Source organism: Argentina anserina, chromosome 4 (genome assembly GCF_933775445.1).
Source record: "Argentina anserina chromosome 4, drPotAnse1.1, whole genome shotgun sequence".
NCBI lineage: Eukaryota > Viridiplantae > Streptophyta > Magnoliopsida > Rosales > Rosaceae > Argentina > Argentina anserina.
This window is the reverse complement of record NC_065875.1, coordinates 11,535,138-11,556,364: the sequence shown is the minus strand read 5'-3', so window position 1 is coordinate 11,556,364 and position 21,227 is coordinate 11,535,138. Positions and strand designations below refer to the sequence as shown.

General features: G+C 36.1%; 2 protein-coding genes across 6 annotated transcripts; both read left to right on the top strand.

Moving 5' to 3' along the window:
* Positions 1-5,574: 5,574 nt before the first annotated feature.
* LOC126792754 (uncharacterized) lies at positions 5,575-11,943 on the top strand. Of its 3 annotated transcripts, none has more exons than XM_050519223.1 (12): positions 5,575-5,620; positions 6,215-6,290; positions 6,847-7,245; positions 7,392-7,606; positions 8,170-8,499; positions 8,651-8,861; positions 9,025-9,117; positions 9,219-9,310; positions 10,350-10,467; positions 10,543-10,628; positions 11,176-11,227; positions 11,348-11,943. In XM_050519223.1, the coding sequence occupies exons 2-12, from the start codon at positions 6,282-6,284 to the stop codon at positions 11,855-11,857; spliced, it is 2,115 nt and encodes a 704-aa protein (XP_050375180.1). In that variant the 5' UTR covers positions 5,575-5,620; positions 6,215-6,281; the 3' UTR covers positions 11,858-11,943. The 3 variants fall into 3 exon arrangements, with proteins under 3 accessions (XP_050375180.1, XP_050375179.1, XP_050375178.1); XM_050519222.1 differs by having other exon boundaries at positions 5,597-5,620; positions 6,187-6,290; XM_050519221.1 differs by lacking the exon at positions 5,575-5,620 and having other exon boundaries at positions 5,637-6,290.
* Positions 11,944-12,947: 1,004 nt separating this feature from the next.
* On the top strand, positions 12,948-20,019 carry LOC126792755 (uncharacterized). 3 transcript variants are annotated; one of them, XM_050519224.1, is made up of 8 exons: positions 12,949-13,088; positions 13,274-13,350; positions 13,450-13,506; positions 14,420-14,457; positions 14,706-14,784; positions 18,024-18,224; positions 18,798-18,852; positions 19,449-20,018. In XM_050519224.1, exons 6-8 carry the CDS (start codon positions 18,063-18,065, stop codon positions 19,745-19,747), a joined length of 516 nt encoding a protein of 171 aa, XP_050375181.1. In that variant the 5' UTR covers positions 12,949-13,088; positions 13,274-13,350; positions 13,450-13,506; positions 14,420-14,457; positions 14,706-14,784; positions 18,024-18,062; the 3' UTR covers positions 19,748-20,018. The 3 variants fall into 3 exon arrangements, with proteins under 3 accessions (XP_050375183.1, XP_050375181.1, XP_050375182.1); XM_050519225.1 differs by lacking the exon at positions 14,420-14,457; XM_050519226.1 differs by lacking the exons at positions 14,420-14,457; positions 14,706-14,784 and having other exon boundaries at positions 12,948-13,088; positions 19,449-20,019.
* The last annotated feature ends 1,208 nt before the right edge of the window (positions 20,020-21,227 follow it).

Below are 21,227 nucleotides of genomic sequence, written 5' to 3'. Positions count from 1 at the left end.
AATTGGTGAAAATACTTCCAGAATTGGCTGATAAAAATAGGGTCACGATCACTAACAATTTGTTTTGGCATCCCATGTAAGCGGAATATTTCCTTAGTGAACACGACAACGATACCCGAGGCCGTATAAGGATGAGCCACCGGAACAAAGTGAGCATATTTGGAGAGCTGATCAACAACAACAAGTATAGCATTGCATTTCTGTGACCATGGTAAACCATCAATAAAATCCATTGAAATATCAGTGAATACCTCATCCGGCACCGGTAGGGGCTGTAACAATCTAGGAGGTCTGATAGTCTCATTTGATTGTCTCTGACATTGATCACATGTTGCTATGAATTCTTTGACATGTCTCTGCATACCTGTCCAAGCAAAGCTACGTCGCAGTCACACATATGTCCTCAAATAACCAGAATGACCAGCTTGTGGCGAAGCATGGAATTCCAAAAGCAATTTGGAACGAAATTCTGAAGAGTTAGGCACAAAGAGTCTGCCTTTATAATGAAGACGATGGTTGATGAATTGAAACCTAGCTCTAGTCGGAGTACCATCCTTTAAGGCTTGTATAATTGCTTGAGTTACTTCATCCCGTGAACAAACTTGATCCAATTTTTGAACAAAATCCAGAACAGGTGCCGAGATGGTGGTGATAGCACAAACCTCAAATTGGCGAGATAGGGCATCGAGGACTGTGTTATGCCTCCCGTGCGGTACTCAATCACATAATCACACCCCAAGAGCTTGGAGATGCCCTGGTCAAGTAGATGGCGCAAGGTCTGATGATCAGTGATGATAGTGAATCGGTGACCCAACAAGTAATGTCGCCATTTGCCCACCGTGAAGATGATAACCATCATCTCCTTATCATAAGTAGAGAGATTCTGATGGCTAAGAGAGAAAGACTTACTGAGGTAGGCGACTGGTTTCTGATCTTGAGATAGAACGGTGCCCAAACCCGTGCCCGATGCATCCATTTCTACCACAAACAGTTTGGTAAAATCCGGCAACGCAAGTACTGGTGCAGTGGTCAGTGCCGATTTGAGGAGATCAAAGGCCATCTCGGCCTCTGACGACCATTTGAAGTTTTAAACTGATCTCGTTTCAACATCTCTGTCAATGGTTTCGTAATTATCCCAAAATTGCGCACCAATCTGCGATAATACCCGGCCAGGCCGAGAAACCCTCTTAGTGCCTTCACCGTTTTAGGCTTGGGCCACTCCAACAAACAACTGATTTTCTCTGGGTCCGCAGTTACCCCATCCCCTTAGATTACATGGCCCAAGTATTGCACACTCGGTTGAGCAATGACACATTTTGATTCTTTGAGTTTCAACTGGTTGTCTTGCAATATATTGAAGACCATCTCAAAGTGTTGAACATGAGATTCCAAGTCTTGGCTATAAATTAAAATGTCATCGAAAAACACCAGTACACATTTGCGCAATAATGGTTTAAGTATGGTATTCATAAAAGTTTGAAAGGTGGAAGGAGCATTGGAAAGTCCGAATGGCATTACAACAAACTCGTAATGGCCTTCATGTGTACGAAAGGTTATCTTGTGAATGTCAGCTTCATGCATGCGGATTTGGTGGTAGCCGGAGCGTAGATCAGATTTGGTAAAGAATGTTGCACCATATAACTCATCGAGAAGTTCATCCACTACCGGAATGGGAAACCGATCTTTAATTGTTACAGCATTTAGAGCACGATAATCCAAACAAAAATGCCATGTTCCCTCCTTCTTGCGGACAAGAAGAACTAGGGAAGAGAAATGACTCTGGCTATGGCGAATAAAACCTTGTGCAAGCATGTCACGCACCTGAGATTCTAACTCCGACTTTTGTGAATGGGCGTACCGGTAAGGTCGAACATTGATCGGAGGTGTGTTTGGTTGAAGAGGTATGCAATGATCAATGTCTCTCTGCGGTGATAGGAGCACTTTGTGCTACATTCTTAATATGTTTTTACCTCCATTTGTACTTTGCTTAGCCCTTATTGTTGTAATATCGAGTCATTGAGTCACAATAGGAGTCTAGGACGGTTATGGATGTGTATTTGTGCTTAAACGAGTAAAAAACGAAGAATTGGTCTAGAGTCCTAGTTTGAGTAGGAATCCTTATAGGACTAGGAAACCTAGTTGAATTAGGAGTCTTCGTCTTTCTACATTTTAGTCGCATTGGCGATATCTTGAGAGTCCTTTTTGCATTAGGAATCCTTGTTAGACTAGGAAACGTCCCATTTTGGAAAGTCCTACTTGAACTCAAACTCTTATTACGAAACTTTCCTAAATGAACTTTCTTGTTCTAGTAACTTACTTATTCTAGTAAGTTTCCTTTTTGCAAATTAGAAACTTTCCTAATCTAGTTGAGCTCATCTATTACATGTGTCTTTTTAAGACAACTATTTTCTAGATTAAGACATTATTTTCGAATGAATTATCTTCTTCTCATTAATTTTGGTTTTTATTTTCAGATTAAAGAGATAATTCATGGGAAAAGAATAGAGGACGGCAAGGAGCTTGAAGGTGAAGCTACTCACGTCTTCAACCCATATCCAAGAAGAAAAAAAGAGTCCAATGCCGTGTGCATCTATTCAGCCAATAAGGAGAGCCCAGCTCATGCCGTGTAACCCTAGAAGAAATAGGAGATAAGAGCTTCTTCTACAAGGAAAACAAGGGCAGCCATTCGATCCAATTAAAAAGAGGAAATCCTAGCCGTGCATACATGGATCAGCCCATCCTAAACCCTAGCAGCCCCTCCTCTCCTCCTTCCTCTATAAAAGGCACGGCCTCCCTTCATTTTGCATCACCATTCTCTCATAAACACAGCCGAATTGTTGTCAAAAAATACCCAGAAAATTCGAGCCAAAATCTTCATCCATTTCCATCTTTGCCGTGCCATCCTCTTGCCTCTTCCACCACCGAATTCATCTTCCTCCATCCTTCAAGGTTTCTAATATGTGATTCATCCATGGCTTGTAAATTTTCTTTTGGTTTTCTTCAAATTTTGAATTTATGAATCATTGGATGTTATTTTCGGTTTTATATATGAAGAGCATAAATTCAGACTTATTTGGTTTTATGTTTTTATTGTATAAACTCATGAAAGATGTATGAATCCGTGTGTAGCATATATGGGCAGTAGGATTTCCGATTTTTATTTAGGTTTTATTTCAATTAATTCCTTGAATTTATACATCTAAATCAATGCTTGAGGAAGCCAAGGCCATGGTTCTCCTAAGGTTGTGATTTCATTCACCAAAGTGTTCATTGATTGAATATGCGCTTCATGTTTCAATTATTGATACTTGTTTAGGGTTGTGATAGTTCTAGGAATTTGCATGCTTAATCAAGATGAGTGTCGTCATGCTTGCTTACATGTCTCCAATTCGGCTTAATGTGCTTATGTGCTACTTTGTTGTTTAACTAGAACGCTTCGTTATGTTGAACTCTTTTTAGCATATGTTTAGGATTGAACGCTTCGTTGATTCTAAATAATTAAGAAGTCTTAACGATTAGATGAACCGCTTCGGACTCTAATTAGAATTGGAATTGAAATGGACTAAGAAGAATCGAAAATATTTGCTGCCTATATGTTGTTCTATACGTGTTATACATGTTTCTTGAGTAGAATTCGTGTTTTGGTTATGTGATGAATGGTTGATCAATTGTATATAAGTAATTTAGGATTTATTTTAAGTAATAGTTATAGAATCCAAACCCAAATCCCCCAATAACATGATAAGTGTTGAGGCCCTTTTGATTCTCCGGACTGAACGATCCCTGCTTATTCTATACTAACGATGATGTTTTTCAGAGTATTTTATAGACGTTCTAACAAAACGCTCTATCATGCGGCAGTAGTGTTATTGGTGGAGAGAACAAAAGAGACTGCACACTTGGGGCATGAACCCGTACTTGGGCCAAAGTGGGGTGGCACTTGGGTTGCAAGCTATCCAATTGATTTGCAGATAACATAGTATACAAAGCTGACTAGTTAAAGCTGCGAGGTTTGTTGGTGATACCTTTCAACACATAAAGCTGATTCTGATCAGTGAAAGCCATAACTTTGTCCGCAAAATGCCATCCAATAAAACCAAGGGTGTCGAGCCATTGTACACCTAGAAGCAAGTCACAATCTTCCACAGGCAAAAGTAAGAAGGAATCCATGAAGGTATAAATTGCTTAGTAGGTTGTTGTACTGCTTGGTTTTAGATTGGGTTATCGAGATTGAGTTGTATGATCCCCATTTTACCAATTGCAGCAGGGAAAGTAAAATTTGGTCAATAAGAGGCAAATTCTCTTTTCAGCTTGGATGTTTGAATGTTATGTGATATTGGTCCTCTTATCTTCATGCGGTGTTTGAAAACCAGTTGATGGTTGTGTATAAACTATCTTCCATCTTTTTTTTTTTGCAGAAAAAGAAATAAAATCTTATTAATTGAAGAATGAATTTTGAATTTTGGTTAGAGCAAACCCACTCTTTGATATGCTTCTCAATTAAAAGTAGGGGAGTAACATTTCTCCAGAAACTTGCTGATGTCTTGTATTTGCTATAGGGCTTGCTTTAAGAGGGCAAATAATTCTTTGAAATCTGCATTTTAAAATATATTGGAACCCTGCATTGCATTGTATTAAGTGATGCTTCTTTTAAAAGGCACTTAACTGGATTGATGCACTCGTTGTTACAATTGTCTCTATGCCTCTCCCACGCGCACGCACACAACTTGATTAATGGGATGTTGATGAGATTTAGGTGCTCTAAATTTCTAATTGCTTTTTTTGATCAAATTATAGAATTTATTATATCTATATATATATTAAATATTATTTTACAAAACGTATCCAAAACGCTACATATTAAAAAAAATGTATCCCCGTATCATGCCGTACCCGTATCCGTGTTCCGTACCCGTATTGGTGCATCATAGGATATCGTTGGGAGAAATCAGAAGAAAAAAAATGTAGATGAACTGAGATAAACAAATAGAGAGATGAAGGAAAAGACACTCTTTTCCATCAGGAAAACAGTCCCTAAATCATTACAAACACAAAGCTAATTCTTGAATCTCTCACTGATATGATCACACTTGAATCTAAAGCTTTACAACTCAGTACTATAAACAAGCAGCTTAAATTTTCAGGCTTATAAATTCAGAACACATACTAAAGTAAAGAAACAACCAACAAAGCAGGCATAATTCCCAACATAAGCATCAAGACAGAAACCCAAAACATTTTTGACATCGAAACAAAACTTCCAACTGAGTTGGGCTATTGGTTTCAGCACTCTTTCAAATTAAATCACAATTTCCAGACCAATAGCAACCTTAAAGCTTCGACCTTTACCATAAAATCAAAACCGATACTTTAAAAGTAAATGATCGATAGATTTACCTTCCAAGTTTTTGAGACCGCTGTTGCTATTTGCTGCTGCTTCTCAGTTTAAACTTAGAAGAGGAACGAATTGGATAGAAACGGAACTTTATTAGATGTAAATATCAAACAATTGAAAGGGCAATGTTGGTACTTTGAAAATAATTAGCTTTATAATGCTCTTCCGCGCCTTCCCCAAAGCTCTCTTCTTTAATCACTTCTTCATCAGCTTCGGCTCTAAATTGTAAGTACCTGTTTAAACTCTTTGTTCAATTTTGGGTTTCATATTGGGTTTTAAATTGGGGTTTATTTTTAGGGGCTTATCTGGGTTTATCAAGCTCAAGTGGAATCACTGTTTTGATGCCTGAAATACTCATAAAGGTGGTGCCGGGTTCCTTGTCCGTTGCCCTCTGCATTTGTATCTTCTATCAATGAATTTAGTTCCCAAGATCAAAGAGACGCAAGATTATAACTGAAATCAAGTATTACATTAAATTTGGCTGAGTAGAGGGGCAAGGCTGATTTGGGGTTAGACCAGGAAGTATTTTTTTTATATATTTTTTATGAAGGGCTTCAGGAGGTTAGGTTATGAAAGAGGAGAATGTTAAGGTTTTTGGTTTGAATTAGGGATTTCTGGGATTGGTTTCACGTAAAGTTGTGGTCTTGATTCGACATCTTAATATGTAAGAAGATAGGCCTAATTGTGTATTAATAGTTGTTTACTTTGTATATCAATAATTTAACAGTTTGCTAACATCTTATCTGTTGTGGTGTCGAACAATGGCACTTAATCGACATCTTATCTAATAGTAATAGAAGAGAATTTGTTAAAGTGCAGACTCTGCAGTACTATGTAGAATACTTTCTGACGTACCAAGCTTGGACCCTGTGTTTGCTTGGTGACTATGAAGTTTGTAAGTTTCTTTCTCAATATTCATATAAACAAGCACTAATTTATATATATATATATATATATATATATATATATATAGTCCCTATCTAGAGTGAAACTTCACTCTGAAATTACAGAGTGAAGTTTCAATTTTGGCACACTTTTCGGTCAAATTTTTTCACCATAAGCGATTCAATATTTAGGTATGTTATTCAAGATCATCTATACAAAATTTCATCTAATTTGGATATCGTTAAGGTATTGAAATTAGATTAAATCAATGAATGAATTAAAACTATTCAACGTGAACCGTTCGTGTAAATCCCAATTTTGAAAGCTCAAACCATTGTCAAATTGGATGGAATTTTGTAGAGATGATCTTGAATAGCATACCTAAATATTGAATCGCTTATGGTGAAAAAATTTGACCGAAAAGTGTGCCAAAATTGGAACTTCACTCTGGATAGGGACTGTATATATATATATCTATATATTCTAACAGGTGTAATGTGTTCCATTGGATTAGCTTTATTATTATTATTATTTTTTTGACATTTTGTTACTTATCAATTTTGCAGACATGTTTGAGCACAGGTGGTGGTTACCATTTCCCACCTTGTCACATACTGGAGATATGTGGTTTTAGGATTCTAATGGATTGCCCATTAGACCTTTCTGCTCTTTCAATCTTCGCACCTATCCCATTTGCTTCAAAAGCTAGTTCCATGGATAAAGAGAATCCCAGATGCTCAAACCTTAGTGGTCCTTTAGATTTGGAAGGACAGTCAGTTCGAAAGAGACAAAAAGTCGAAAGGCCCCTTGATGCTGATGATTTAATATATGCTGAGCCCTGGTACAAAACTGTCAGGAACTTGCACCTATGGAATACCTCTTTTATTGATGTGGTATTGATATCAAGTCCGATGGGTATGCTAGGGCTACCGTATCTTACTCGAATAAAGGGCTTCTCTGCTAAGGTATAATGTAACAATATAAACATTATAAGAAATATAGGCATACTCTTTATTTGGTGTGATAGTGAATTAGTCTTTTACTTCATATATAGCGCTTTCCAAGGATCAAAATCTGATATTCTTAGTTTTTCTGATTTTGAATTGCTCAGATATACGTGACTGAAGCGACATCGAGACTTGGACAGCTTATGATGGAGGATCTTGTTTCAATGCACATGGAAATCAGGCAGCTTTTGGGACCTGAAGAGTCCTCTTTTCCTCAGTGGATGAAATGGGAAGAGCTGAAGCTTTTACCGTCTTTGTTGAGGGATGTAGCTTTAGGAAAAGACGGAGAAGAGCTGGGTAGTTGGATGCCCCTGTACAGGTACTTAATGTTGCATCAAATACTTAATAATGTTTGTTTCATCACTACTTGATTGCGCAAGCTATTGCACATGTTTATGTCTTCATTATGATTACATATTCTCGCTAATGTTCATGTTCCATTGGTGGTACACAATTACCAGCTGTGGAACTTTATGGATTTGGTATAGGACTTGTAATGTTAATAACTCTTTGTTCCCTTTCTAATTCTGGGGCATGATGTATAACATAATTAAGGAAGACAAGAGCAATGTGACCTAAACTATCGGCCATAATTCTTTATTTGGGCGCATGAACACAAGTTTTTCACTCTTTCATCATTTCATGCATCTCAAAGTTGTGATTATATTTAACGATTTCACCCATCCAACTCTGAGAATTTCGTTAAACTATAATTCTGGCTTTGCTAAAGTTTTCTATAAAACCAATATAACATAGTTAGATGTATGGGATAAACACTTGGAATTTCTGCTTAAGCTTTTCATTCCAATAGTTTTGGTTCCCATTTAATTTCTTAAAATCCTAGATATCAGGTTTCCCCATCTAAAAATGAGTACTTCTCAGTGCAGCAGACATGAAGAATTGCATGCAGAAGGTTCAGACACTTAAATATGCTGAGGAAATGTGCTACAACAGTACATTGATTATAAAGGCATTCAGTTCTGGTTTGGAGATAGGCACTTGTAATTGGACAATAAATGGTCCAAAAGGAGGAATTGCATTCATATCTAGCTCCATCTTTGTCTCTGCTCATGCAATGAATCTTGATTATATTGCTCTTCAAGGGAATGATACTATAATATATTCAGATTTTTCTTCCTTGCATGATATAGAAGATACTGAGAGCGATATCACTAACTGTATTCCACCTAAACCTGATTCTTCATCTCTCAGGTATGATGGTTTACTTAGTGTGGACCATATTTTCTTTTACTAATTCTATGATACATACTCTTTTGTTATTAATTGAATATAAGGCCTACTTTTAATTGTGTTAATCAAATGCTGAAAGTCTTAGCCTTCCTCTTTTGGAATTCATGTGTAGAAATGAAGAAAATGAGGGACGAGAGTGGGTTGAGTCGCCGCTTCATGTTGACGATAGTATGGAGGAAATGCAGAAACTAGCTTTTTTGTCCTCCCATGTCATTGATTCTGTAAAAGCCGGGGGTTCGGTCCTTATTCCCCTTAGTCGACTTGGAATTGTTCTGCAGCTGCTAGAACAAATATCAGCTTCACTGGATGTTTCGGATTTGAAGGTAGTTATTATCTTTTTTTATGAATGTTTCTATTTTATTGAGCCTGATTGTGTGATATGGATTTAATTTATTTTATTCCTTAGTGTTTCCACACCCCTTCTGGACCTCAGGAAATGAGGAATTTTAATGATGGGGAATTCTGAAAGTCTCTTTACTGTTACAGGTTCCTATTTATATCATTTCTTCTGTAGGTGAAGAATTATTGGCTTTCACCAACATCATACCAGAATGGCTAAGCAAACAGCGGCAAGAAAAGGTACACATATAGGCCTTATTGTTCTTTGAACTCTGTTTGGAGTTCTATTTTTTGATTGCCAACTTGAGGTGTCACAATAACTATTTGAATTTGTCCTACAGCTGTTTTCTGGACAGCCATCATTTGGACATGTCGAGCTGATAAATGAAGGGAAGCTTCATGTCTTTCCAGCCATCCATTCACCTGAATTATTGTGAGTTCTGCATTTTAAATTCATATTTTATTCTATTTCTTCTTGATGATTAGCATATTGTTTGTAACTTGTTACTTTTACTATCATAGTTTTAATGAGATTGTGTTTGGTCCTTGAGGGCATTGTGTCATCGACAGTGAAAAGTTTTTGAATAATATTTGGTCTGAGATGTTTGTATTTCTAAATTGTTTTGATTTGTGTCTCATTCAAAGAAAGGAAAAGAGAAAGAAAGGGAAAAACGATGATATTACCTAAATTGCATGTTTTCTTCTTCTGAGCCAGCTTCTATTAATAACCGTCAGCTGTGTTATAAAGAAAGATTTCATGGCAGCTGATATTGGACTATTGGTATTGACAAAGTTGCTGTGGAATGCGATTATGAGGTTCTGGGTAGTTTGATGCTTAATGGGGTGAATGATGTCTAAAAATTGGCATGAATCACTTCCTACACTTTTTGGCTGGTTTATATGACTGTATTAGCACCCATGTTTCTGTAAAATTAATACGATTGCATATGCACTATCAAGATGCAATTTATCAGCTGAGATTGGTGTTATCTACTTTGAGCGACTTCCTCCACAGATCACTAGCCTTCTGCTAGATGACTTGTGTGCGAAATTCCTAGATATAGGAAAGTTGTAACAGTAAGGGGCTGACTTTAGTTGTTGGTGTTTTCATTTTTTGGTCCTTTGAAAAATATATCCACGCCAAAAATTTCAGAGAAAAAAGCAAGTTATTTTCCCTTTGTTGTGTTTTCTTTTACATTTTCATCAGTAACCAAAAGCTGGAAAGTTAGGAAGAGTGTGTGTTTTTTTTTTTGGGGGGGGGGGGGGGGGGAGGGGCCAAGCAATATGTTTTAATTTGTCATGAATATTATGTGGAAGGTCAGTTTGTATTGAAAAAGAGAATGAGGCATATTTGTGGATTTTGAGAACGATGCACAGTTAGACGGCAATTAGTGGTATCGTTCGGGTTTCTTAGCAACTTGTACTGGGGTTATCTCGTATAAGTCCTCCCCAGAAATTGATAGCTGTGACAGAATGAATTGGCAGGAGCCATGCATAGTTTTCTCTCCTCACTGGAGTCTGCGGCTTGGTCCTACTGTTCATTTCCTGCGGCGCTGGTGTGGAGATCAGAATTCTCTACTCATTCTCGAGGTACTATATATACTTTCACATTAAATAGTTAAGAGAACTCTTCAAAAGCATTTCACATTGTGTCTATGTTTGCAGCATGAATTGGATGATGAGCTAGCTCTCTTGCCTTTCAAGCCACTGTCGATGAAGGTTCTTCAATGCTCATTTCTTTCTGGGATAAGGTTGGATTTACCATTTTTTCTGACAGTGGAAAACATGTTGCTAGATACATAATAATATAATGTGACAAGTTTTGGAAACAGTACTTGAAGTACGTTGCTATATTATTGTAACCTTGTAGAGCGACTGAAACTATAAATGCAAACATAGGGCTAACCTCGCTATCTTTACCCTCAATAATAAAGAATTGGACATAACTTGGTTTCCTTGAGGATTTGCCTGTTGTTTGAATTGTCCATTTATAGAGCTGAAACATATTCAATATTGAGTTTTAATATCAGCACATACCTTTTGGTATATGCGCGAGCTGTTTACATGTTTGAAAATGGGATCCTTGGATTTGGTGGTAGTTGTCTGTTATTTTCCTGCTAGTAGGCATATCAGTTATCATGTTTTTTTGTTTGTTTTCATATGTGCTTTTGCGTAGAAGTTATCTGGTTTGTAACATCTTCTGACATAGCATACAATGTTACTGAGCAACTACTAAGAGTTGAAACTTGTGTTTTCGACTTCAGAACTCTATCGTAACCTTTATTTTTATTTTTATAGGCTGCAGAAAGTTCAACCGTTGATGAACATATTGCAACCAAAAGTTCTCCTGGTAGTTCCTGTATCCTTCTCTTGATGTGCTTTTCTTGATTTTTAATGATGTTTTTTTGTTTGGCAAATAATGTATAAGATATTGACCACTAAATTAGTCCTTTATTTTCTTCTCAAATAGTTTCCCAAGGACTTGAAGCTGATTAACTCTTTAAAAGCATCCTTGATCTTCCAGTACTGCCCTGATGAAACATTGTGTATACCAAGCTTTAAGGACAAGTCAGAACTGGAGATTGCAACAGACTTAGCTCTCAGCTTTGATTGGAGAAATTTGACCCAGGGAAATATTAGTATGGCAAGGTTGAAGGGAGAGCTTTTCAGAGAGCATGGCAAACACCGGTTGATCTCTGGAAATGTGCACGAGTCCTCGGAGATTGGACCATTGGTGCACTGGGGTTCACCTGATTTAGACAAGCTTTTGACAGTGTTGGCAAGCAGGGGCATCAAGAGTACTCTCCGAAATGCAAGTAGTGGTTGTGAATCAGGGCCTGCTATTTATGTCGTAGTTGTAAGTGATCCTAGTCAAGCACTAATAGAGGTGAAAGAAACTAGCACAGTGATTACTGCTACTAGCAAAAGCTTAGCTTCCATTATTTTTGAAGCTATAGGAAGTATTCTAGATGGTATTTAGATGAAGGAAATTTCTCTTTGTTTCATACAATTCTAGATTAGACTGGACAGTATACGTCTAGAAGGAATATATCGAAGATTCTCAGGGGCATTGATCGAAATAGGGACTCAAAATTGCCAAAGAAAACGATAATGCCATTGCTAAAGTTCAATTCATATACCGAACCGAAGTGTCAAAGCACCGTAGAGATGATTATTATCTTATGGATTAATGGGTGTATTGTTAATATTCAAAGTCAAAAATGTCGAAGGAGAGCTGTTGGACATGCGCAATTTCTTCTTGTTGCCATTTGGTTTGATGTTGGTAAAAAACCAAATCAATTGGATATTTTGAGTTTGGTAATTGACAATGACAAAACCAATTTGGTAAATTGGTAATTTCGAAAACCAGGGCTGATAACTCAAATAGTACCATTAAACAAGGAATGTCCTCAATGTGCTGTTGCTTCAGCTATAGAATTCATCTCCCTAAATGTAGACGAAATTTGAGACGCGATCAATCAATCTACTAGAGTCTTTTACTAATTTAACGAGTCTCCATGGCTGAACATAAACCTCCATGAACTGCATCAATGACTAGCTTGGAACTCCCTTCCAACTTTCAATAGTCGTGGTCTGGCTAAGTTGGTGGGATTCATATCTCAACAGCCATACTTCAACCAATGTTTTTTTAAGTGCATATTTGAATTGCTTAGTGCCAACAGATGGGATGCGAAGTATTCTGAACTGCGCCAGTACAGTAAAGAATTACCGAGTGAGAGCATAGGACCCCAGATTTGTCGTTGTCATTCATGAACCATATTTCATGCTAGGCGAAAAATTCATGTGCAGCCTAACATGTTCACTATCCCATCTGCATCTCTACTACCACTACTGAACAATTGAAAATGCAAATGATGTATCAAGATCTTGTATACATTTACCTATATATTATGCGTGCTGTAGGTTTGGAACAGTATCACAACAGTTACCGGGCCTAGGGCTGGGCTTTCTGTTTGGGCTCCGGCCTGCTTCAATGTGTGAATGACGCGTGTGCTTTTCCTTTCTCTGAGTCACTTCCAATTTTTTTCTTTTGAAAATAGAGTACACCGACAGAGAGAGGAGAGGAAGAACCTAATCGGGTTTGCAGCTGATACACTGTTCATATTGTTCAATCATAGGATTCGTAGCTTTCTACAATAGGATTCGTAGAAGGAGAGATACGTGTGGGAAACGATAGAGATCTGAAGAAGGTGCAGATTTCTTTCTATTTAGGTTCTCAATCTATTTGTTTTGATTTGTTCTTGGTTCCTCACAGATTGTTTGGATTTGTTCTTTTGGTTTCTTCCTATATTTTTTATTTGGTTTTGCTAAGTGATTTTGTTTTGTTATTTGGTTTCTGTGATGGGATATGGATTGTGGGAATGAATTTGTTCAGGCCACTGAATATTGTGCTTGAGAAAGTTGAGGACCATTTTGAGAAGTTGTCGGTCGATTTTGGCATAAAGTTTTCAGGTAAGCAATTGGTGTTATTTATATGATGATATAGATTTGTTTTTTACAAAATCATGGTACCAAATTCTTTTCTATAATTGACTGTGTTCTTTGTTCCAGGAGAAGAACGAACTAAGTTTTCAGTCGATTTTGGCATAAAGTTTCTGGCAAACGAAGGTAAGCAATTGGGTTTATTTATATGATGATATAGATATGTTTTTTACGAAATCATGGTACCAAATTAAAATCATGACAGTTCATGTATAAGGAAAACTCATGCTTACAATTCAAATCAAAACGAAGTATTCATATATGCAATGAAAGAATACTATATATGAGATAACAAGGAACAAGAGAGAGGATAAAATTTATAGCTAGAGGGGTGACCTAGAGATGTACTCTTTCTCAATTTATAAATTTATATATTATCCAACTGTGGTTCATTCTATATCCAATTTCGATCTAATACTGTAGGATATATAGATATGCTCTTGGTAAAAAGCTTAATTTCCATGCTCTCAAAATTTACACTAATTGATTAGATTAGTAACTCGGATCCATTTATTTATAACAAATTGAAGGTTGTCTTTGATACTATGACGATTTGTGAGGTTGTTAATCTTCTACAAATTTGGTATCTACTATTTTTTCAGTTTTGCAGGTTTGATTTTGTATGCTTAGGGGTTGGGAGAAATAGAAAGCAAAGGGATACACACTATACGGATAAAAGAGTAATATGAAATGGGGTTTTTGTGAAAAGAAAAGGGACTGTCACTTGGTTAGGGGTTACATTTTCTTTTAGTTAGAGGTTATATTTTGGTAATTCTACAATGAATTGGGTTTGCACTTATGATTTCGGCTTTACACGCAGGTGTTTCTATCTTTCTGATTTTAATGTTCTGTTACCCATTTAAGCTGTAATGGGGATCTGACGGGATGAGTTGTTAGGTTTTTGCGTTCCCATATTGAAGCTTACGTTTGAAAGGATTAGTATTATCAGAGTTCTGTGTTTCTCTTTGATTTCCTTTCAATGTTCTATTCCAGTAGTTAGCGCTTAATCATCAAGATCAGATAATATTTTAGTTTTCAGGTGAGGACTTGAAGTAAGTATTTTTGCCAAAACCAAAGGTAAGCCTTTGGATTTTACCGGCTGAGATAGGATTCCATTACAGAAATAGGGATAATACAGACTTCTTAATCTATTAGATTTAACTTGCATATAAAATGATGCCTTTTGTTAAATTTTTCATTTTTTTGGATGGAGATTTTGTTCTGGGTTGTGTAAAATTGATTAACTAGCTGCAGCGTTTTTGATTGAATCAACAGTGGATCGACTTCGTGTTGCATAATATTTTTTGTTTTGTTTTTCATTTTAGTTTTGAGAAGTCTAGAAGGCCTGTTGCATTTGTGCTAGGAGGGGGCACAAAACACAGAAGATCTGTTCACATATAGCATGTATGATTCCTCTTCCTTGACTTAAGAGTGCTTTATTAGGATACATGCATTCAGAGATAATTTACAGTACTCACAAGTGATAATCAATTTACTAACATTTAACTAAATCAATATGTCAATTATTTGAAACTGGGGAATGTTCCTTCCCGGTACAACTAACAAGTCAGTAAATCTGAAGTGCGAGACTAATCATCTTATATGCCACTTGATGTTAATACAAATGATTTTAAAAAATTTCAATGTTTGTAGTATTACATATGTTGTGTATGTCCTTTTGATACAAAAAAAAAAAACAAAGGACTGTTATTAATTCAAGTGTTGTGTATAAGTTGTCCCTAATCTTTCTATAATACTGGATGAGGCAGAAATATTTGCCTTTTGGAAGTTGAAGTTTGTTGCCCCAACCTTCTCAACTGCCATAGCCAATGTCCAAGCAGTATCCAAAATCTTAATTGAAATTTTATAATCCTATTGGATGCATTTTACGGTGAAACTTGACCTCAATTCTTCATCTACTTCAAATTAGGAATTGTATAGGTTAACAGATAACAAAGCGATTAGATTTTGATTGAGTGTAAGTGTTTCAATTTGAGTAGCTTTGGGTGTGTTGCTTGATGAATTTGATGCTTTTTTTATTGTTATTTTGGTGTTAAAACGGAGATGAGTAAATCAATTTGGTTTCTATATAATAAGACTGGTCATATGAATCTCCCAAATTGGGTTCTTTGACATTTCTTTGATTGAAATCAAGCAGTTGGTGAAACTTATTCTACATTGGGTAGAAGCTGTGTTATTAGAAAGTTTCTGCTAAACATGGTTGAGTGAAGGACACAGATTGATCAATTTTATGTTGATGGATCTAATGTGAAATGCCGTCTGTTTGATTGGAAGTTTTATTGGGTTTGGGAATTCACATTATCTATATATTTGCATGTAGTATACACATGCCTGCTGCATTCTCAAGTTTTGTAACTTACAAGCAATAACATACTCACTTGGAGCTCAGAATTAGCAAGGTCTTTGCTACCTTCGCCATTCTTGAATTCAATCTTTCTCAATTTGGATGGTTCCTGTGATTAACCTTTTTGTTTATTAAGATATATGAAAGGATCATAATCATGTGCGGCTAATATATGGCCATCTTTTGGGTTTGTTTTTTGTTTTTACAATTTATCGTGTAGGTGTAGTTTAGTTATTTGATGTGGCTTTCGCAACTAACTTATTCACTATTCAGATTTGTGTATGGAAACATGTTTTCAAACGTCATCTACTATGCTGTGAGCTCACTTTGCTAAAGACTAATCTTCCATGGATTTCTCAGAGCTCATTTTGCTTCTGTTTACCTCACTTATCATTCTTAGAAGCTCATATTGTCTACTACTCATACTTAAAAATACCTGTTAATTTCCATTGTTGGATACTTATCATTCCGCGGCGGAGCATTTCTTATCTTGAACAATATGGCTCTAGCTTCAATTTAACATGCATGTATATGTACATGTATGTTATATATTTCCCTTTGCGATATATTTCCATTTGTGATCTCCATCAACAAATATGAACATGCACAAAAACCGCGGCGAAGCGCAGGCTTGCACCTAGTTCAAAACACTTTTTGTTCAACATAATAACTATACAAGCAGCACATCACTGCTCCATTTAACATTCATCAAACAAACCCCATTGACCCCAGACACAAACCAATACCCAATTCCTCCAATTTCATACCCAACAACGAAAGACCCAAACTTGTGAGCTAAAAAAGCAAACTTGCCTAACCACATATTTGGGTAATTATCCAAGAGAAAGATAACCATTAACCTTTACAGAACAAACTCATTGTAACTGTAACCCAAGATTACTATTTCTCATTTTTCTTTTGTGTCATTTCTCAACAAGATTCAATAGCAAATTTCAGAAGAACAAAATTGAGGGGGGTGGAAGAAAACATACAGGGTCAAGAGCATTAGGCTCAGAGCCATAGTCAACAGGAGAAAGTAAGAAGTAGTGATAGTAACCACTATGGTTTTCCTCCTCACCAGCTTATCCACTTGTCGGTTCATCCTGATTCTTCTTCTTCTTCGGCCTTCTCTGGAGTTTGCCCATTTTATCAAAATTTACCCATCAAACATCTAATTTTGACCTTTTGACTGAGTTAGAATGTTTACTACATATTTATAAGGTTTTACGGTGAAAAAAAAATTAATGTGTTGAGTTAGTTGAATAGTTGGTGGAATCTGGCATATCTTAACCAAACCTTTTGCATGGGCAAGATTTGTTTACATTTTCATACCGCACTACAATGTTCATCAATACCGGTATGACTGTTATATAGGTGCACAACAGTTAAAATATAGACGTTTAACATTATATCACAGTATTACACGTACATATAAGAATTTTTTATTAAGATTATTACTTCACCTTAATTAGTTCTTTATGCAAGAATAAAGGGAAACAATGAAAAAAGGTAAAACCGAAAATTTTTGTATGCATGATGCACGACGCAATCTTAGCCATTGATATTAATTTATATCGAAGGCCCACCGTACATTTATATAATTTTATCTAATCTACACTGTTTAAATTGTATATGAAATTGCACGCTGTGCACCAAAGTTACTCTGGTTCAAAACTGCCATAAGGCCAGAGTTTAGGGGCCAAATCTTAAATCTTGCATCTTACCAAGTACAGTAAAACTTCTATAAATTAATTGGTTTGAGACTGAGAAAATTTATTATTTTAGTGAGATATTAATATATCGATAACTTAATTATCTATTAATTTATCGATTAATTAATAACTTATTAATTTATCAAGGTATAATAAATATTTTCTTTCATTTTTTCAAAGAAAAAAAGTTTTACTTTTTATTCATGCACCACATTGTTGGATTTATCACAGGTACTGTTGTTTAAAATATTATGTTGTTCGATGTATTGTATTATTTTATTTGAAGATAATCAAATCAACAAAATTTTTCAATGAAATCCTCATAAATATAAAATTTTTCAATGAAATCCTCATAAATATAAAATTTATAATATAAATTATGTAATTATTAATTTATATATTCGATGTGATCTATATGAATTTTTAAATTTATATTATCTTATAAATTTAACAAAATATTAATTTAACATGTTAGTTTCGAGTCAGTACTAGTAAAAAGTACTATTTTACCAAAATTATTAATTAATCAGTTATTAATTTAACGAGATTCTATTGTACTACTATAGTGCCTATTTGAGTGTTGGGTAGCAAGAGAGCATCATCAAATGGAAGAACCAACCCAAATCTCAAATCATACTCCAAACTCAGTTAAAACTCCCCATCATCTTCAATCAAATACCAAAAAGAGAACACTCGACAGTGATGCCCGAAACTCCACCTCCAAGATTCGTGCTCTCCTCAGAGACATTCGTCCCAATGTTCTTGAGGTATGATTACTCACATCCCATTTCTCCAAGCTTGCATCTTTCTCCCAGTTTCTAGTTGTTTCGGATGTCTCGTGTTCTGGGTTATTAATCTTATCTTGATTTCATTGTTCTTAGAGATGTTTGCTCGAAATTTTGGGTTTGTTTAAAATGCAAATGCCAAGTGTGGATGCAACATGAGACTAACATGATGAACTGAGTTAAGGTTGATGAAATATGCATGGAAGTCTTGAATATTAATGATGATTTGGTGTCATTTGCGATTAAGTTTGATTCGTTGAAGCTGAAGATGAAGTTTGATATATAATGGATTGTAAAAAGTGATATATTAAGCCATCAGTAACAGTAGGAGATTTGTAGTTGCTTTAATGTGCATTAGGTCGCCGAGAGACTGCAGTGGATAGACCATTCAGTGTTAATTCAGTTGTTATAATATGTTATGTAACTAACTTTTGGATGCATTCACATTCCATTGATATTCTCATCCCAATGTTTTGAAATGCTAATTGTTTTTGCTATGTTGTGTCCCTTGTACGAATGTCTCTGAATGTGTTTTTTCATTTGGTTATCTTGAAGGTTCTCCGGACCCCTGACTTCCAAAAGTGCAAGGCGGCCAACGAAATTCAAGAACGTAAGCTCATCATGATTCTTTTTTCTTTCTGGATTTTTCATGCAGTGACATTATGCTAGAATAGACTGTCCTGAATTGGCATACTGGTGATAGTGGTGTACTGTAGTAACAAGACAAGTCATCCATCTGCTAACTTGATTTATCAATTATTCTTAAATGATTAATAGAGTTTTTCCTTGAATTCATTCATCTTACCCCTGCTCACCAATTTAGATACTATTAGCATAGCATTTAGATGTTATGTGGAAGCCATATTAAGATTTCTGCTAGGGACAAAAAGAAGTCTGATGCAAACATTTATTTTATCACTCAAAGGAGGATACTTGAAGAGTGTACAAGAAAAAGTAGCCAACTGCACAGTTAAAAATCCATACGTTTGGCTTACTATAGCTAATGATATCTGTTGCATCTTCTCAAAATTTTACACGGTTAGATTCTTGTGCTCCAGTTTTGGATCCTTTTGGACACTAGAAATCAACGTTTTATGATGCAGTTACTTGCATGAGATATTGTTTGTAACCTTTTATATGATGGTCAAGGCTTAAATGTATATAGGCTCATGAAATTTACTTATACTGTATGTGGTATATATGCAGAGGTGAAAGTTCTGATGGAACTATACAAACAGATGACACCAGAAGCGCTTACTGCACCAAAATGTAACAATGTGCCAGAAGGGCAGCTTTCATCTGGTGCATTATTAGAAGATGAGCTTCCTTCAGGTGTAGCTGGTGAGAAGCAACAGGCTGAAGATGGTCAAAATAGAGGAACTTGTGTTGTTGGAGGATCAGCTTTTGGCTGGAACTTCATCACCTTTTCCAGCATGGGACCACTCTATTATGGTATGACAAAGGAGTTGTTTCGAGCTCAAGCAGCAAAGCTGACAACTATATAATCCTACCGGACTATGGGCTGTTGAATGGACTTAAATCATTGGCTATTTATGCTAGAAGAAATTCCTGAAGCGTACCCCACCATATTAGTATAAGGGGACTTCAGTTGATGATTTGATCAATTGCATCGGGTGAGCTTTTCATTAAGAAAAGTTGTTTGAACTTGGCACTCCCCCTATATGTCAAAAGGGGATAACCCAATGAGAATGTTGTAAAACTCTGATTTGTATTGCTGCTATTTATGGGAGGCCCTCTACAGTATACCTTACTTCTTTAACACCATTTCTCATGATATGTGATTGTGATCAGAGGCAGGCAGATCCTCGCAGCCTCCTAGCCGAATGATCATATTTTTTTGGGCTTCTTGTTACTTTTCAAATCATTTGCGACTCATAGTGAAGTACCACTGTAGCTCTGCCAACTTGAGCACAAATATTTTGCATAGATAATTGACTTTGAAGGGTTTTATTCAGATCACCTGTTGATATACACATCAAATAGGCTCTTTGGACGAGTCATGGATAAATCAGCGACTAACGCTGTTGCATCTGCGGTTGTAATACACTAACACCTTTGGTTGAGTTGCCATTATAGCAATCCTTCAACTGTCTCTAGGGAGCCAAGCTTAAGGCCACAGAGTAGAGTTTACAACCTTTCGAACGAAATAGATCACTCGAATTCTCCAAGGTTAACAGAAGTTCTATGTGAGCAATTGCTGAAGACAAACACTATATCCTGCAGTGGCGGACTTATATAGGAGCAAGCCCAGCTCCAGCCCGGTAGGTTTCAAAAACCTACATTGGAAAAAAAATAGCCCGGTAACTAGAAAGAGCAGACCCAGTGAGGCAGTGACCCACTTACCTAAATTTTTTTCCGCTTAACTAAGTTTTAAACCTTGGATCAGCCACTGATATCCTAATAGGCTAATCTAATATGGAAGATTGCATATTATACCAAGTCAAGTCAATACAGTTTCATGTGGGCGTTGTATAGCAATATCAGCAGATGCATTGCTATTTCCAAAAGGTTGTGAAAGGAGCGAGTTGGTATACATTGTTAGTCAAGCTGCCATATCCAAGTGGTGAGACTACATAAGAGGATTTACTTGAGTTTTGGGGTCATTGCAGATTATCAATAATATTTTCAAGCCTTACTGTCTATAAAATAATAAAAATCGTAATTTCTTGATTTCCTCAACTCATTGAGGTCCAATTCGGATATTCGAAGACTTATTGATAGTTTAATGACATAAACATAGTAAAAAAAAAGGGTAAACAGAGTAATTTTTTTTATCATACGTATATCTCTTGATTTATACGGTAAATCACGCTAACAATTAGTCCTAAAATCATTGAGTTGCAGCATTTGGAAAATTTAGACCTCAGTTAGAACTACATCAATGCCAGCCAAATTCCATCACTCATATATTTCTTGTCCAACTTAAGACACCTAGATCTCCATTGGAATTACTTTAACGGCGAA

Bases quoted from the DNA above. Each gene is read 5' to 3' on its own strand.
- LOC126792754 (XM_050519223.1), top strand. The intron at 8,500-8,650 runs GTATGATGGTTT...ATTCATGTGTAG, and splicing joins CCTGATTCTTCATCTCTCAG to AAATGAAGAAAATGAGGGAC. The intron at 11,228-11,347 runs GTAGTTCCTGTA...CTTCTCAAATAG, and splicing joins TGCAACCAAAAGTTCTCCTG to TTTCCCAAGGACTTGAAGCT.
- LOC126792755 (XM_050519226.1), top strand. From the start codon at position 18,063: ATGGAAGAACCAACCCAAATCTCAAATCATACTCCAAACTCAGTTAAA. The intron at 18,225-18,797 runs GTATGATTACTC...GTTATCTTGAAG, and splicing joins TTCGTCCCAATGTTCTTGAG to GTTCTCCGGACCCCTGACTT. The intron at 18,853-19,448 runs GTAAGCTCATCA...GTATATATGCAG, and splicing joins GGCCAACGAAATTCAAGAAC to AGGTGAAAGTTCTGATGGAA.